The sequence below is a fragment of the Elgaria multicarinata genome, chromosome 20 (assembly GCF_023053635.1).
Source record: "Elgaria multicarinata webbii isolate HBS135686 ecotype San Diego chromosome 20, rElgMul1.1.pri, whole genome shotgun sequence".
Lineage (NCBI taxonomy): Eukaryota > Metazoa > Chordata > Lepidosauria > Squamata > Anguidae > Elgaria > Elgaria multicarinata.
Window position 1 is genome coordinate 1,135,684 of NC_086190.1, and position 16,137 is coordinate 1,151,820.

The following is a 16,137-nucleotide window of genomic DNA, read 5'->3' on the forward strand; positions in this document are numbered from 1 at the left end:
AGCTGTTTGTGGCCCATTTGTACAAAATTTCGCTGTCTTGCAAGGGATCTCTGGGTCCCAATTCCCGGCAGAGACGGGCTCAAGAGGCGGCCACCACCTGCGTTTCCGAAGAGCGACCCGCCATTTGCTTCTCTCACCCGGCCTCCACCCCTTTATAACCTGCGGTGTTTTGCACAAGATGAGTTGGAAATACCTCATTTCTTGTTTAGATGCCAAACAAGTCAGTTGCAGCACGCAGGGAACTAGGGAACAGCAGCGGCCCAGCTACAGGCATGGCGCCAGCTTCGGGCTTTAGGGGGCCCTGCGGGAAGGCGCCCCCCATGCCTCCCCCTTCCTCCCCACCATGGCACACACGCTGCTCCTCTTTGCTGCTGCCGCTCACTTGCCTGATGTGCAGAGAGCCGGGAGGCCGCGGCGTCTCCTGCTCCTGCTCTCTCCACCTCCGTTGCCTGAGCCAAAGCAAGAGGCAGGTGAACAGGCAGAGGGCGAGAAGGGCAGGAGCACCATGGCCACCCGCAGGCTCTCAGCCCTGGGCCCCTGCAGGGCTGGGGGCCCAAACAGACCCTGTACAGGTGCGTCATTCCAGCTGCCTGCTAGTCCACTTGTCAAGGATGGTATTACAACCCCTAAAAATCACTGCCAAGTCATAAACAAAAGAAGTCGCTTACAGGTGGCCGCCCCAAGCCAAACGTGGCCAGCTGCTTGTTTTCCCCAGGTCGTCTGCCCCGTCACACCTGTGTGTGTGTGTGTGTGTGTGCACACGCGTGTGTGCACAGGGGGAGAGATGCATTTGCCTCCCTCCCACACACATTAGCCACAGCCCCCCAACCCCCACCCCAATGTGAGGGTAATGGCATTGGCACATGCAGGGCTGTCTTTGATTTTAAAACAGCACTAAAGCCACACAAAATTAGACCTGAATGAGGAAGGCCTCTTTCTGCTGCTACCTTTCGTTTGTCCGTAGGCGCCGTGCTGCCCAGTCGCTGTTCTGCTAATATATTCCTTGCCAGTGATTAAAAAGCACAGGGCCGGCCTTGTGCAATTGAGCCAGCCCCCTCCTCCTTAGCCCCTCCAAGGATGATCTTTTAGAAGGCAGAAAAGTAAAACAAAGGACAAAGTGCCAAGCAAGAGACCTGGCCGGCTAAGGCTGCTCCGTCCCACCAGAGCCAAAATGCAGACAGGAGCGCAGCTGCGCAACACTGCCTCTGCGGCCTCCAAACAGCGCCGGATGGTGCCGTTTGGTGCTGAGTGCCTGCGCTCAGCTGGCTTCTGGCAGTGGGGAAAAGGGAGGGAGGGAGGGAGATGGCCAGCTGGGAGTGTGGCCGCGCATTTCAAAGACTCGGGGGCCCAGGGACACCAATCTCCCTAAAACTTGCACACGCGAATTCATATCTACATATGAGAATTGATAAAGAATTACTAGGCAGTATTTCAATTCCACAGAAGGCCAATTAATTTCCTCATCCAAATCACACCAAATAAAATGCATTCTTTAATTAATTTACCCTCCCCCCCACCCTCCCCCAATCATCCTAAACCAGCCGTTCCTCTTCACTTAGCTTGCAATGGCTGTGAGCAGGTGTGGAAAAGTGTAGCCCCCAAAAAGTGGCTGGGAAGTTTTTCCCATGAGCCCTTTCACACTCTCACGTCCAGCGCAATTAAACTTGGGGGGGGGGGGAAGCTTCCATTGGGACCAACAGGCACTCCGGGCTCTGGAGAAAAGACCCAAGGAGCTGGGAAACGGATGCCCAGAAGCAGCACGGCGTTTGCCTCGCTTTGAAATCACCACGTCTCTCTCTCTGACGGATCCAGGGCACCAGTGCCTTCCTCGCCCTGTGCCCTCCCATGGTCACGCTGTGGCTTTGCCCAGGGAGGCGGAGGGGGCAGGGGAGCAGATGGAGGAGCTGCCCGGCCCCTGCCTCCCCCTGGGGAAACGCGGAAGACCCGGCCAGCAGGAGCGGGCCCTTGGGTTTCCAGGCCTACTCAGCCGCCCCCCAGCCCTCAAGGCCCCAGCCCTCAGAATGGCAGCTCTAGAGGGTCACGCTTTTGTTAAAGCCAAGGTTCTTCATTCATTTACTCATTTATGAATGACAGGTGTCCGTCTTTCCGCAACAACGTTCTCTAGGTGGTTTACAATAAAAAGCAAACAAACTAACAAACAGACCTAAAACCCATGTAAATACAAAAAAAGAACACAAAATCATGCAGTCGAAGGCAACGTGAAAGGCAACGAAACAAAACTCACGGCAACCCAAAATCAAAAGCACAGATGTCAAAAGCCAGAGGCCCAGGACTGCACGGGTTGGTCCGAGAGGGGGTCTCCGCCTGGAGCCCAGGAGCCCCCACGGGGGCGGTGCCAGGCAAACCCCTCCTCTGGGAAGGCTTCCCCAAAAACACCTGTGCCGTGGCAGGTCCGCGCCTCACTTCCTTCGGAGGTGGCTCTCAGAGTGGGGTCTTAAGGTCCGGGGGGGGGGGCAGGGGCACAGGGGAAGAGGGGCTCCTTCGGGCCACCTGGTTCCAAGCTGTTCAGGGTGCTCAAAATTGGCCCTAGAAGCAGACTGGGAGCGAACCAAAGTGGCCCCAGCGCCACATGCTCAAACCTCCCGGTCCAGATCGAACAGTTCTGGTTTGGGCCAGCTGCAAACGACCGTGGGTCCGGCTGCTTCTTCCCGCCGCCCCAGAAAGCTCTGAGGAACCCGTCAGAACCCAGATGGCGACTCCCCCCCCCTTTCAGAGGGGATAAAGGTGCTGACAGCTGAAGTCTCCACAGGAAGTGATCCAAGCGAGAGGCAAGGGAAGAGAGGCCAGCTCCCTGGGCCCCCCCACCTACCCCCATGTGCAGGCTATGAACCACCCACCCAGTGGAGACACCCTGATCTGGAGGGAGCCTTGGTTCACATCTGGGAGGGATGGCATGTTGGGAGGACCCCATCTTTGTCCCGGCGGCCGTGGGGTCCTGGGCCACCCCAGAGAAGGTGGCCCCAGCATGGATGCTGACGACCCACAGAACAATCATCCTGGGCACCCTCAGCACCATATCCGAGACCAGCTCCTCCGCAGGACGCCACCACCACCAGCAGCTTCTCCAGCCGTTCCTGAGTGCCAAATCCAGAGCCCCAACACTCCCAACTGGTGCCAGAGGCCTGGAGAGGGAGGGGGGGCTCACACAGGGGACAGTGCCCGCCCCCCCCAGCCCTCCAGCCTAAATGCCAGGGATTGAGCCTGAGGCCTTGTGTACGGAGAGCCTGATGCTCCCTCCTAAGAGCTAACCGGCTGGGTCAGAATGAGTCCCCTGAGCCCTGCCAGAAATGCCACTGGCGTGGCCCCCATAGGTCCGTGGGCCACAGATCTGTGGCCTCAAGCCACTGAAGTGCCGTCGGACACTTGGGCACTCCCTGAACTGCTGGGGGGGGAGGGAGATGAGAAGAGGCCTGAAGGGTGAGGCAGGGCCAGATCCCAGGATCCAGGCCCCCGCGGCGGCCTCTCTGGCAGCACAGACTCACACCGCAGGTGGGGAGCCTCCGAGGCAACGGCAGCCAAGGGCCCCCCACCTCTGCCTCCCAAGGGCGAGGGAGGAAAGGCAGCGGGAGGCTTTCCTGTTCGGCCACCTCCCCAAAGCTGCGCGCTGTCCCCAGTTGCAGCCCCCCTCCCCCTGGGACGGGAGGTGGCTCCGGGCCTGTCCCCGAACTGCCACCCTCGCCGGGGCGCCCCCTGAGCACCCCTGGGAGGCGGCAGCGTCCTACCTGTGGCGGCAGCGTCGTAAAAACCGCATGATCTTGCGGGCAGCTTGGTCCTGCTTCTTGGTGAACAGGCTGCTTCTGAAAGCGAGCAAGCAAGGAAGGAGGACAGAGCGTCAGGGCCAAGGAGGCGTCGTCCAGCCAGATCAAAGCAGGGGGCCGTCCAAGCTCCCCCATGCCGCACCCCGCCAATCCCACAAAGCGGCCTCCAAGGAAGGCAGGGAGGCCACGCTGCCCCCTCCCACCCTGGACCACCTGCCACCTGTCACTTCATAGGTTGCGGCGGCTCCACTTCGCAAAGGCCCAACCCCTGCCCTGTCTCTCCCGTCTGCCCCTGGCCCCCAGGTGAAGAGCTGTGGGTCTCCCCAAGACCACTGAGGACCGGCGCCCTGCCCTGCCCTGCCCCCTCCGGCCCGCCCACCTGAGCTTCTGCTGCACGAGGGCAGCCGTCCTGCGACTTTGCCTCCTCTTGCCACATTCCTTGTAGCTGCGATAGAACTGCTGGATGAGGACAGCCGCTCTCCGGCTCTGCTGGAATTTCTTCTGCTCGTAGTAGCTTCGGAATTTGCTCTGGATAATGATGGCAGCTTGTATCATCTTCTTATAAAGTGCATACTGCGAGGGGAGATGGGGGACAGAAACAGAGGAGAGGGAGAGAGAGAGAGAGAGAGAGAGAGAGGATGAGGCGTTCGAGAACGGCCACACCAACAAGAGACCCACAACTTGCCCTGGGGATGACCCAGAGAAATCTCACGGCAAGACACAAAAAACCATCTCTCTTTTTTCATTGTTCAGAGGAGGCAGAGAAGGGGGGGCAATCCGGTACCTAGAAAGAGAATCCCCCCTTCGTGCCCTCCGTTCCCCTCTACCCACCCCTGTGCTCTGACTTCACGCTGGTTCTCCGTCCCTTGAGAAGGAGCGGCCCCACTGAGAAGCCCAGGCAGAGTAGCCCAGGTGGCGCATTCGCACATGAAAACTGTCAGGAGTGTGGGAGTCGACCCTCCTCTTCCTCCTCCTCCCTGCCTGGGGAGGTCCACAGTAAAAACTGGAGTGTTTGGGAGGTATTACTGGAGCTCCCCCACGAGGTGGCCGGTGCTTTCTCTGAGTGTCCCCCACAACAGCTCGACAATTTCTCTCCAGAGGGGAGAAAATGAGAACCTCTCTCTCTCTCTCTCTCCTCTCCTCTGCTCCCCAGGCCGGTTCCTTCAAAGGAATCAGTCTCAAAAGTGGTGTGTGTGTGTGTGTGTGTGTGTGTGTGTGTGTGTGTGCGCGCACACACACACACACACACAGCCTGAAGTGCTGTAAACCAGGCCAGACCATTTACCCAATTTCACTCCGATACCGAAGCAGGTTTTGGCTCCGACTGGAGACGCGGCTCTGAACAAGAACGCGAAGACGAGCCTTTTAGCAATTGGCTTTGCAAGAGAGGATAGGGGCGCGCGGGATTTCCGTGGCTGATCTGCAGAACCAAGGGCCTTAACATGGGAACAGGGGCACAGCCAAGGCTGCCCATGCACAACCGACGACCCTCTTAAGGCAGCGGCCGGCGGAGGCAGCGGGCTCCAGGGTCTGCCGTGTGGCCCTCTTGGGGCGCGTCGCCAGTGCGACGGGATCAGGAGAGGATCCATCCATCTATCAGTTACGGATGTGCTAGTTGGCCGCCCCCCATTCCCTCCAAGGAGCCCAAATATGAACCCCCTCCACCTCCTCCCCATGGCATCCACACAACAGCCCTCTAAGGGAGACCAGTCACTGCCAAAGGAATGGAGCCAAGGACACTGACGGAGGATGCCCACCTGGCTCCCCCACGCCCTCCTAACAGAACCACGAAGTGGAGGAGGAGGAGGAGGAGGCCGCCTGAGGCCCCAGGGGCAAGCCTCCCCATGCAAACCCATCGCCGCCTCCCGTCTCCGGCCTTCCTCCCGGAACCACAGGGGCACCCAAGAGGGTCCTTCCTGGGCTGGCCCGGGGGCTGATCTTGCAACCCCAACCCTCCCAGCGGCTGGGAAGTCCACCACCCACCGGCAGCTCAGGCGCTCTTAAACGCTTCACTGGTTTTGTTTATTCTCCGCTCTTATTGTATTTTATGGGTCTAACTCACTCCTGTTTTGTGAACCGCCCAGGGAGCTTCAGCTTTTGGGCAGTACAGAAGCAGAATTAAATAAACGAGGGGATACATGTTGGGCAAGAGGCGGCTGCCGCCCGGTTTCCTTGCCCTGTTGCCTGGCCCTCAGAGGGAGGGAGGGAGAGAGAGAGAGGGGAGCTGGAGGCGGCTCCCTCTCTTCCACTGCCCAGGAAAGCACAGAGAGCAGTGATCCCACCAGCCTGGAAATTAGCAGGAGGGAAAACGCTCATGTTAATGAGTAAACTAACATTTTCTAATGTGTGGGGAGGTGGGGGCAGGGGAGGGCTTAGGCTGTTTTCCTTGGAGCTGTGGCTGCCCTGAAGCCATCCGTGGGCGTCCAGTGCCACGTCTCTTGTGCCGCTGGAATGGGGGTCTGTAACCAAATGGGGGGGGGGGCGGCAAGAAACTCCAGGTCTTTTCCTCTATGCGGATGTACAGGAAACTGGGCTGTCCGCAACCCGACCCACCTTCCCGGAGCGGACACTGGGAGGACGGAGAAGTGGACATCGTTTCACATGCTACGGAAGTCAAGCTCCCTTTTACGTGCAAACAAGCCTTGGTACCGGTTGCCCCTGTGCGTCCCGAGGCCTGCCCACCCCACCCCCTAAATTCCTGGCCACGGGCGATGGCAGTGGGTCCCTGGAGACGCATCTCTCCTCCCCTCCCTCCCTCCCTCCCTCCCTCGGGGAAAGGCCGGCATTCACAACAAAGCAGCACTGCTGGCATGCACGCTCCACAGCAGGATGAGACCCGGGTGTATCCTAGCCGAACAGAACTTCCTCCCTGGCTTGCAATGAACGTGAAAAGCCCGTGAGCCCAAGCGCTGGAGGGGCGCTGAGTCATTACCTTCAAGGCTATCCAAGTAAGCTGGGTTGGGGAGAAACAGAAAATACAAGATTAACGTTCAGCACAGAGCGAGGGCCGAGGGCAAGCAGACTCCACAAGCTGCCGGCTGTGTTGGGCCTGTGTGTGGCGTGTGTGTGTGTGGGGGGGGAGTGCAGCAGCTGCACCAGGAGCCACAACAGGAGTGAAACCGGGGGTGTGGGGGCTTGCAAAGCTGTGCTCCGTCACACCCCCAGGAAGGCTTGGTCCTCCTGCGCTTGAGAAGCAGGGCCGCGGGGGGTCCGGGCCGAGGAAAGAGCAACACAGCTGTGTGTGTGGGCAATGGGTGTGCCTGCACCTGAGCGCACGGCTGCGCACGCGAGTGCACCAAATGTAAAGGGGGAGGGTGTGTGCGAGAAAACCACAGTCCAGCCCTGGCCTTAGGGGCAGCCGCGGCCTCCCCAGGCCCCGTCTCCTCTGCCTGCTGGGATTCTCCAGCCACCCCACCCCCCGCACACCTTAACCAGCCGGACGCCCTGCAAGCCGCTACCAAAATACCCGGGGTGGGGAAAGGTTTCTATTTGCGCCTGGTGCAGGATGAGGAATGGCACTTGGAAAACGGAAGCAGGGACCGGCGGGCAGATCCTGGCCCAGGGATGGAGATGCAGTTATGTGCTTGACGTCCACCACACCTCTGCTCCATGCGGTTTCAGCCCCGAAAGACCTCAGCCCCGAAAGACTTCAGCCCCGAAAGACATCACATAATAAAAAGCTTTGCATGTAGAAGGCTAGCATGTCAGGCTAGGACAGAACCCCTCCCCCTCCATAGGTCGCTTTCCCTCATCCTGTTCCTTCGTTCTTCTCCGCATGTGGAAGGGAGCCCGGGAGCGTTCTCATCCTCCCTCCACCCCACACATTGGCAAAGGGGAGTCGGCAGGCAGGAGAAGGCAGCCGGAGGGACGCTGCCCCTGGGGAGGAAGCGGAACACGGCCGGCTGTGCGAACTGGGCTTGTCCAAAGCGGAGCAGAACGGGGAAGAGCAGAGCCTGTCCCCCCTCCCCCATCAATGGGAGTGAGGCAGGGAAGCCCCACCGACCACGAGCGGCTCCTGCGGGCACCTGCCGAAAGCCACCCTCCGCTCACCTGCTTGTACTTCCGGTAACAACGCTGAATGACAGCAGCGGCCACTTCCTGCTGCTCCCGGAGGGGGCATCCCTAGGAAGGAAGGAAGGAAGGAAGGAAGGAAGGGGAAGACGTGCTAGAGGGATCAGCGTGGCGGGGGCCTTGGCGGGGGGGGGGGGCTGCCATGACAAAGGGGAGGGAGCCCGGGGTAGGGGGGCTGGGCACAAAGGCTTGGGAGGCGAGAGCCGCGGAGGAACGAGCGGGTGGCTCAAAAATCTCCCCCCTCAATCTTCACAGTTGCCCTTGAAGAAGACGCTGCGTCCAACCAGCTGGGCAGCTCTGCTTCTGGAGGGGAAAACCGCGGGGCGCTTTTGCCTCTCTCTGCTCTCCCTTGGCCAGGGGCAGCGCTGCCTCCTCCTCCTCCTCCTCCTCCTCCGATCTGCACAGGGCGGAGAGAGGCCAGCATACTCCAAAGCCTGAGGTGTGCCTCCTCCATCCCTCCTCCACTGCCCGAGGGGTGGTTCTCCAGGGCCTCCAGGGCCGGGGGAAGTTCAGAGGTGGGGCGGCTTGTCCTCCCCTGAGAGAAGGAGCCTCCCCCCCCAACCCCCTGCTCACCTTGTATTTCCTGAAGACTGTCTGGACCAGCCTGGCCGCCTCGTAGAGCTCTCGCTGTTCGTGGTCCGAGAGCGTCAGCTGTGCAAACTCCTTCTCCACCTTCTCGCTGGCGGAGGCGCTGAGGAACTCGGACCAGTCCGTGGCCGAGGGGAGGCTGGGGGGCTTCTCAAAAGCCGCCTCGGGGGCTGGCGAGCCGGCGGGGCTCAGGCTGGTGTTGGAAGGAGGGGTCAGGGGGCCGCCGTAGAGGCTTCTGCAAGGACAGGCACGGGGTGGGGAGGGGGGAGAGAGAGGGGGGTCACTATGGGCAGTTTGCTGCCTACCCCCCAAACAACGGGGGGGGGGGAATCCCTAGGACAAATCCAGGATATGGCCCAGAATAAGGGTGGGGGGGAGAGACAGGGAGTGTGTGTGTGGGTCCGCCCCCAGTCCCAGCCGGGGCACAGCGTGCCTCCACCATGCCGCTCCCCTTTCCTGCCACCACGGGGGTCTCTTTGCTCACTGGCAAGGGCAGCGAGAAGAGGCCCAGGATCCCTCTCTTGCTTGGAGGTGGGGATGTGGGGCAGGGACTATCCCCACAAGTGAGGGGCAGGCTGAGGCCAAGGACACAGGCTGCCCCCAGGGCACCGTGGCCTCCCTGGACACAGAGGGCTGGCTGGGGAGTAAGCCTGCCCAGAGCAGTGTGGAAGGGGCGGCGCAGGGACCTGGCAGCCGCAAAGGCCGGCCCACCCAGCAGGCGCGGAGCACAGAGAGCACCTGGCGGAGCAGACTGTGGCCCAGGGAAGTGTCGCCCGGGCCTTGCGACCAGGATGGAACCCGTTCCAGAGGTGTGTGGGTCTCTGGCTCTTGACTGCAGGAGTGGGGGAGCTTCTGCCCGTCCCTCAGGGGCCAGAGACAGCCCCACCCTCCCCCTGCCAAGGTCGCCACCCCTTTCCGGTCCCTCCCTCTCTCACCCACCTCCATCCCCCCACCCAAGCCCGGCTCACCCGTCCCTCCCTCCTCTCCTCGCCCTTCTCTGTGCAAAGGAGTCCCCCCCCCCCCACCGCTCCAACCCCAACCCCAAGCCAGGTTTGGGGAAACGCTCTGCAGGGCTCCGTCCCAGGGGAAATGTGGCAGAGAGGCTGCTGACCCGGCCCAGAAGGCCACGTGAGCCACGGCCAGCCAGGCAGCAGCACAGACCTGATCTGAGCTGCGCTGGGTAAATGGTCGACATCTGCGAGGTAACTGGCCAGCCAGCTCATCGAGGTGCTCAGGGCCACGCTCTCCGTCCGTTCGGCCAGCGGCGTCTCCGCCGGCACAAAGGTCTCGCGCTTGATCCTCTCCGGCGTGGCCTCTATGATGTGCTCCGCCAGGGTCATCATGGTCACCTGCAAGTACGGAGGGCCGTTGTCGGTGGGGGGACCCCTCTCCGAGGGGAGGAGACCAGAGGCCGGCTCTATCCTGTCAGGACGGAGATCTGTCCGGCCACGAAGAGGCGAGAGACGGCACCGCACTCATGGGCAGCGGCACCAGCCCTGGGGGCCTGATCCACCAGACCCTCTGTGGCCTCTCAGGAAAGGAACATCCCTGTGCCAGTCAGAGCCGGGTGGTGGCACACCAGCAGCACCCCTGCCATGACACCCTCAAGACCCACCGTGGGCACGGGCATGACCCCCTGCCTCCTGCCCGCTTTCACCCACCACTCGTGGCACGTAGGGAAACTTCATTATACTAGGCTAGCCGACGACCATCTTTGTGTGGGGCTGCACAACTGGAACATTTATGGGGCCTGAGGAGTACACAGCAACTCCTTCGCAGCACTGGGCAAAGCATTCCAAGTAGGGCTGTGCATGGACCCCCCCCAACCGCTTTGTGGCCCGATCCGGAACTTCCGGATCGGGCCTGAACCACTTTGGGTTGAACCGCCCATCCCCCGCTCCGCTCCGCGGACCGAGTTCCAGAGGGGTGGATCGAGATTTTGCCCCCCCTTCCCCACTTACTTGCCTCCGCGGTGGACGGCAGAGGCAGGTAAGTGGGGAAGGGGGGCAAAATGGGGGTTGAATAAGCCCCCTCCCCCCTTACCTGTGTCTGTCGTGGTACGTTGTGGGCTTCAATTGAGGCCCCGGCTTGAAGCCAGAAGTGAAGGCCGTGGCCTCTTCCGGCTTGGAGCCGGGGCCTCAATTGAAGCCCACGATGGACACAGGTAAGCCCCCCTCCCCCTTACCTGGCGCCATCACCATTGCCGCATGGACTGCGCCGGTGGCAACAGGTGAGTCCCCCTCCCCCCAATTTACCTGCGTCCGGAGCTCTAGATCGAGGCAAACCGCTTCACTTCGATCCATAGCCCCCCCGGCCCGATTCGTCTCCGCCTTTGTTGGAAGCGAATCAGGCCGCTCCGCTATCGCTTCTACGAACCAAAGCGAAGCGGAGCACAGCCCTAGTTCCAAGTGGCGGGTTAATCCCTACGACTGTTTCGTGCACAGGGATACAAAACCAGATGTGCATGTTTTAAAAACGACACCTGGGAAAGGTTGCAAACTGGAATGTGCCCAGAGAAGAGCAACCCAGAGGGCGATGAGGAAGGGATCCAGCGAGGAAGAGGCGCATGTGTTTAGCCTGAAGAAGAGAAGACTCGACATCCCAATGCTGAGAGCTCTTCAGCACTGGGGCAGGCTCTGCGTGGGGCAGGCTCTGCGTGGAGCAGGGTGGGGCCCCCCTTGGCAGGGAGGTGCTGAAGCAGAGGCTGGGCAGGGGGGAGCGAGGGCTGGACCAGATGCTCTTCCAACTACAGGGTCTCCCCACGATGTCAGGGCTGAAGCCTCTACAGCTGCACCCCCAGACTTGGGAGTAAACCCCTCCGAAACCCTCAGGACTGGCTTATCATAGAATCATAGAATCATAGAATAGCAGAGTTGGAAGGGGCCTACAAGGCCATCGAGTCCAACCCCCTGCTCAATGCAGGAATCCACCCTAAAGCATCCCTGACAGATGGTTGTCCAGCTGCCTCTTGAATGCCTCCAGTGTGGGAGAGCCCACAACCTCCCCAGGTAACTGATTCCACTGTCGCACTGCTCTAACAGTCAGGAAGTTTTTCCTGATGTCCAGCCGGAATCGGGCTTCCTTTAACTTGAGCCCGTTATTCCGTGTCCTGCACTCTGGGAGAATTGAGAAGAGATCCTGGCCCTCCTCTGTGTGACAACCTTTTAAGTATTTGAAGAGTGCTATCATGTCTCCCCTCAATCTTCTCTTCTCCAGGCTAAACATGCCCAGTTCTTTCAGTCTCTCTTCATAGGGCTTTGTTTCTAGACCTCTGATCATCCTCGTTGCCCTCTTCTCAACACGCTCCAGCTTGTCTGCGTCCTTCTTGAATTGTGGAGCCCAGAACTGGATGCAATACTCTAGATGAGGCCTAACCAGGGCCGAATAGAGAGGAACCAGTACCTCACGTGATTTGGAAGCTATACTTCTATTAATGCAGCCCAAAATAGCATTTGCCTTTCTTGCAGCCATATCGCACTGTTGGCTCATATTCAGCTTGTGATCTACAACAATTCCAAGATCTTTCTCATTTGTAGTATTGCTGAGCCAAGTGTCCCCCATCTTGTAACTGTGCATTTGGTTTCTATTCCCTAAATGTAGAACTTGGCATTTATCCCTATTAAATTTCATTCTGTTGTTTTCAGCCCAGCACTCCAGCCTATCAAGATCACTTTGAAGTTTGTTTCTGTCTTCCAGGGTATTAGCTATCCCACCCAATTTGGTGTCATCTGCAAATTTGATCAGCGTTCCCTGCACCTCCTCGTCCAAATCATTAATAAAAATGTTGAAGAGCACTGGGCCCAGGACTGAGCCCTGCGGCACCCCACTCGTTGCCTCTCCCCAGTTTGAGAAGGTTCCATTGATAAGTACTCTTTGAGTCCGATTCTGTAGCCAACTGTGGATCCACCTAATAGTTGTTCCATCTAGCCCACTTTTAGCTAGTTTGTTAATCAGAATGTCATGTGGTACTTTGTCAAAAGCTTTGCTGAAGTCAAGATATATGACATCCACAGCATTCCCACAGTCCACAAGGGAGGTTATCCTATCAAAAAATGAGATCAAATTAGTCTGACAGGATTTGTTCCTGACAAATCCATGCTGGCTTCTAGTAATCACTGCATTGATTTCAAGGTGTTTACAGATTGACTTCTTTATAATCTGCTCCAGAATTTTCCCAGGGATGGATGTCAGGCTGACTGGTCTGTAGTTCCCAGGTTCCTCCTTTTTGCCCTTTTTGAAGATAGGGACAACGTTAGCCCTCCTCCAGTCGTCCGGCACCTCACCCGTCTTCCATGATTTTGCAAAGATAATAGACAAAGGTTCTGAGAGTTCTTCCGCTAGCTCCTTCATTACTCTTGGATGCAGTTCATCGGGCCCTGGGGATTTGAACTCATTCAAGGAAATTAGGTGTTCTTTGACCATTTGTTTATCAATCTCAAACTGCAATCCTGCCCCCTCAACTTCTGCTTCACTTTTTCCAGGGGGGTCATAGATCCGCTTTTGGGAGAAGACCGAGGCAAAGTAGGAATTGAGCACTTCAGCCTTTTGTTTGTCGTCTGTTATCAATTTGCCATCCTCATTAAGCAGTTGAACCACCATTTCTTTCCTCTGTCTTTTACTACTCACGTATCTGAAGAAAGCCTTTTTATTGCTTTTAGCATCCCTCGCTAATCTCAGCTCATTCACAGCTTTAGCCTTCCTGACGCCATTTCGGCACTTCTGCGCCACTTGTCTGTACTCTTCTTTTGTAGCCTGGCCTTCCTTCCACTTCCTATATGTATCCCTTTTTGTTTTCAGTTCATCAATAAGCTTTTTGTGGAGCCACATTGGTTTCCTCTGTTGTCTTCTATCTTTTCTCCTTGTTGGAATTGTTTGTAACTGTGCCTTTAAAATTTCATTTTTTAGATACTCCCACCCATCCTGCACTCCTTTTCTTTTTAGGCTCCCTTGCCACGGGACCTTACTTATTATAGTTCTGAGTTTATTAAAATCAGCTTTCCTAAAATCCAGAGTACGTGTATGGCTACGCTCGACTTTTGTCTCCTTCATAATCAAGAATTCAAGTATGATGTGGTCACTTTCCCCCAGAGTTCCCGTAACTGCCACTTTATCCACTAAGTCATCCCTATTGGTCAATAACAAGTCAAGGATTGCCGACCCTCTAGTTCCTTCCACCACTTTCTGTAGGAGAAAGTTATCACCCATACATGTCAGGAATTTCTTGGAAGGGCCGCTTTTGGCAGTAATGGTCTCCCAACAGATATCTGGGTAATTGAAGTCCCCCATCACTACTACATCACACTTCCTTGAAACACTGGCAATTTGTTTCTCAAAAGTTTCGTCCTCGTCTTCTCCTTGATTGGGTGGTCGGTAGTAGACTCCGATTATCATATTCTTTTTATTCCTAGCCCCATTTATTTTAATCCAGACGCTCTCGACGGGGCTCCCAATCTCATCCGCCTGTATTTCTGTGCAGGGATAGGTATTTTTAACATATAGTGCAACTCCACCTCCCTTTCTATTTCTTCTGTTCTTTTTGAACAAGTTATATCCTTCAATTGCTATATTCCAGTCATGGGAGTCATCCCACCAAGTTTCAGTTATACCTATCAAGTCGTATTTGCCTTCATGTAATAAGAGTTCAAGTTCATTCTGTTTGTTTCCCATGCTCTGGGCATTAGTATATAGACATCGAAGACCATGTGTTTTATAGTCTGGCTTTGTTCCTACCTTGTTGCAGACACTATTTTGGGACTCTGTTGGAGCTGTTCTCTGTACTGTGGTGCATTGGCCTTCATCCATTGTTGCCTCAAAATTTACGTCTCCCACCCCCGCAAGATTCAGTTTAAAGCCCTCCTGATGAAGTTCTTCATGCTGTGGCCGAACTCATTCTTTCCAGCCCTTGAGAGGTGCAACCCATCCCTTGCCAGCAGTCCATGTTCCAAGTAGCGTAGCCCGTGGTCCCAGAATCCAAAACTCTCACGACGGCACCACTTTCGAAGCCAGTCGTTCATCCGGAGTATTTTTCTTTCCCTTTCTAATCCTCTTCCAAGAACCGGGAGGATGGATGAGAAAACTACCTGGGCCCCAAAGTTCTTCAGTTTCCTTCCCAGAACTTCAAAGTCTGAAATGATTTCTTTGTAGCTCTGCTTGGCGACATCATTTGTTCCCACATGGATGAGAAGAAAGGGGTATGTGTCCGTGGGCTTTAGGAGCTTCGCTAACCCTTCAGTCACATCTCTAATCTGTGCTCCAGGGAGACAGCACACCTGGCGAGTCCATGGGTCTTCACGACATACTTGGGTTTCAATCCCACGCAGCAGGGAGTCTCCCACAACGACTACTCTTCGCTTCTTCTTGGTTGACCTACCTTCTGTCTCTTGGTCACTGTTGCATGGTGCCTCCTGTACTTCTTCCTCTGCAAACTGTCCTTCAGTCTCATTCTCCAGAAGCTGAAAGCGGTTGCTTAACTCCAATGGCCCCACCGGTGCAGAACGCCCTCTAATTCCTCTTCTAACTGTCACTCTTTTCCAGGGAGTTTCCTCTTCATTGGCTTTCCTCCCCTCAGCATACTCCACTTCTGCTTCAGCTGGCTGTTGTTCTTCAATCTCATGTGCTTCTTGTTGCTGTTGCAGTTCCACCGTTCGGTCTAAGAACTCCTCGACTTCTCTTATTCCTTGGAGGGTGGACACTCGCTGCTCAAGTCCTCTCACTTTTTCTTCCAAAAGTGCCACCAGCTTGCACTTGTTGCAGGTGTACGCCATGTTGAGCTCAGGCAGAAACACGAACATTGCACACCCTTTGCAGGTCACTACCTCTAGGGACTCCTTTCCATCCATAATGTCGATTTCTGCTTTTGTTTTTTTCCTTTTTGATTATAGTAGAATTGCCTTTGCTTTGTTGTGTCCTCTCTGAAGGTACACAACTATATGAGGATGTCTTAAGGGAAAGTAATCTTTTGGGTTTTTTTTTGCTTTTGTTTGGTGGTGGTTTTGTGGGGTTTTTTTTTTCTCTTTATGCTTTTCTTTTTTCCCCCACCTCTTTTTTATTTTTATTTTATTTATTTATTATTATTATTATTATTATTATTATTATTTAGAGGCCTCCCCCTTGGCCTCCCCTGCCGAACTCCCCCTGCCAAACTCCTGTTTGCTCTTCCTGTTCGCTCGCTCCCTGGGAATCTGGCTTACTTTTCTAGCTCCTCCTTGAGCTGGGCCAGCTGCTTTTCCCTGCTTCTGCTCAGCTCCAAGTCAGCAACCAGAATGAGGTCACTGAAAGGCCAACAACAATCAACAGCAATTAGGCACTGATTGCTGAGACCAACTGACAATCAGGCCACTCCCCCTTCAGCTCCTGCAGCAATTATAAACACCAACCTCTCACTCAGCACTCAGGAGCACATGGCAAGCACACGGCCTCTTTGAATTGGCAGCCTCCTGGGTTTCCTTGAGGCTTCTCTTGTTCCCCTTTCCTTGGTCTCCTCTTCCCCTACACTCCCCCTGCCAAACTCCTGTTTGCTCTGGCTTCCCAGTAGGCGCAAGGCGAACCCTGCTGCACGGAACGAGCGTGGAAGGCATGCAAGGAGGGAAACGTTTCAGAATTGTGCTCTGCTCAAATCAGTTCCCTCCTTTTGTGTAGAGGCTGGCGCCGGAGCGAAGCACCCCTCCCATTTTAGCGGAGGAACACGGTGGGCCTGAAG

The 16,137-nt window shown here is 56.4% G+C and overlaps 1 protein-coding gene across 1 annotated transcript in view; it reads right to left on the minus strand.

Moving 5' to 3' along the window:
* The window catches only part of CAMTA1 (calmodulin binding transcription activator 1), a 696,337-nt gene that overhangs the window by 10,842 nt on the left and 669,358 nt on the right, over window positions 1-16,137 (minus strand). Inside the window, exons 16-21 of the mRNA XM_063145348.1 lie at window positions 9,600-9,787; window positions 8,424-8,673; window positions 7,830-7,901; window positions 6,712-6,732; window positions 4,159-4,352; window positions 3,744-3,818 (exon numbers count right to left, since the gene is read on the minus strand). Coding sequence (XP_063001418.1) covers window positions 3,744-3,818; window positions 4,159-4,352; window positions 6,712-6,732; window positions 7,830-7,901; window positions 8,424-8,673; window positions 9,600-9,787 — 800 coding nt within the window. The remainder of the gene's footprint in view (window positions 1-3,743; window positions 3,819-4,158; window positions 4,353-6,711; window positions 6,733-7,829; window positions 7,902-8,423; window positions 8,674-9,599; window positions 9,788-16,137) is intronic.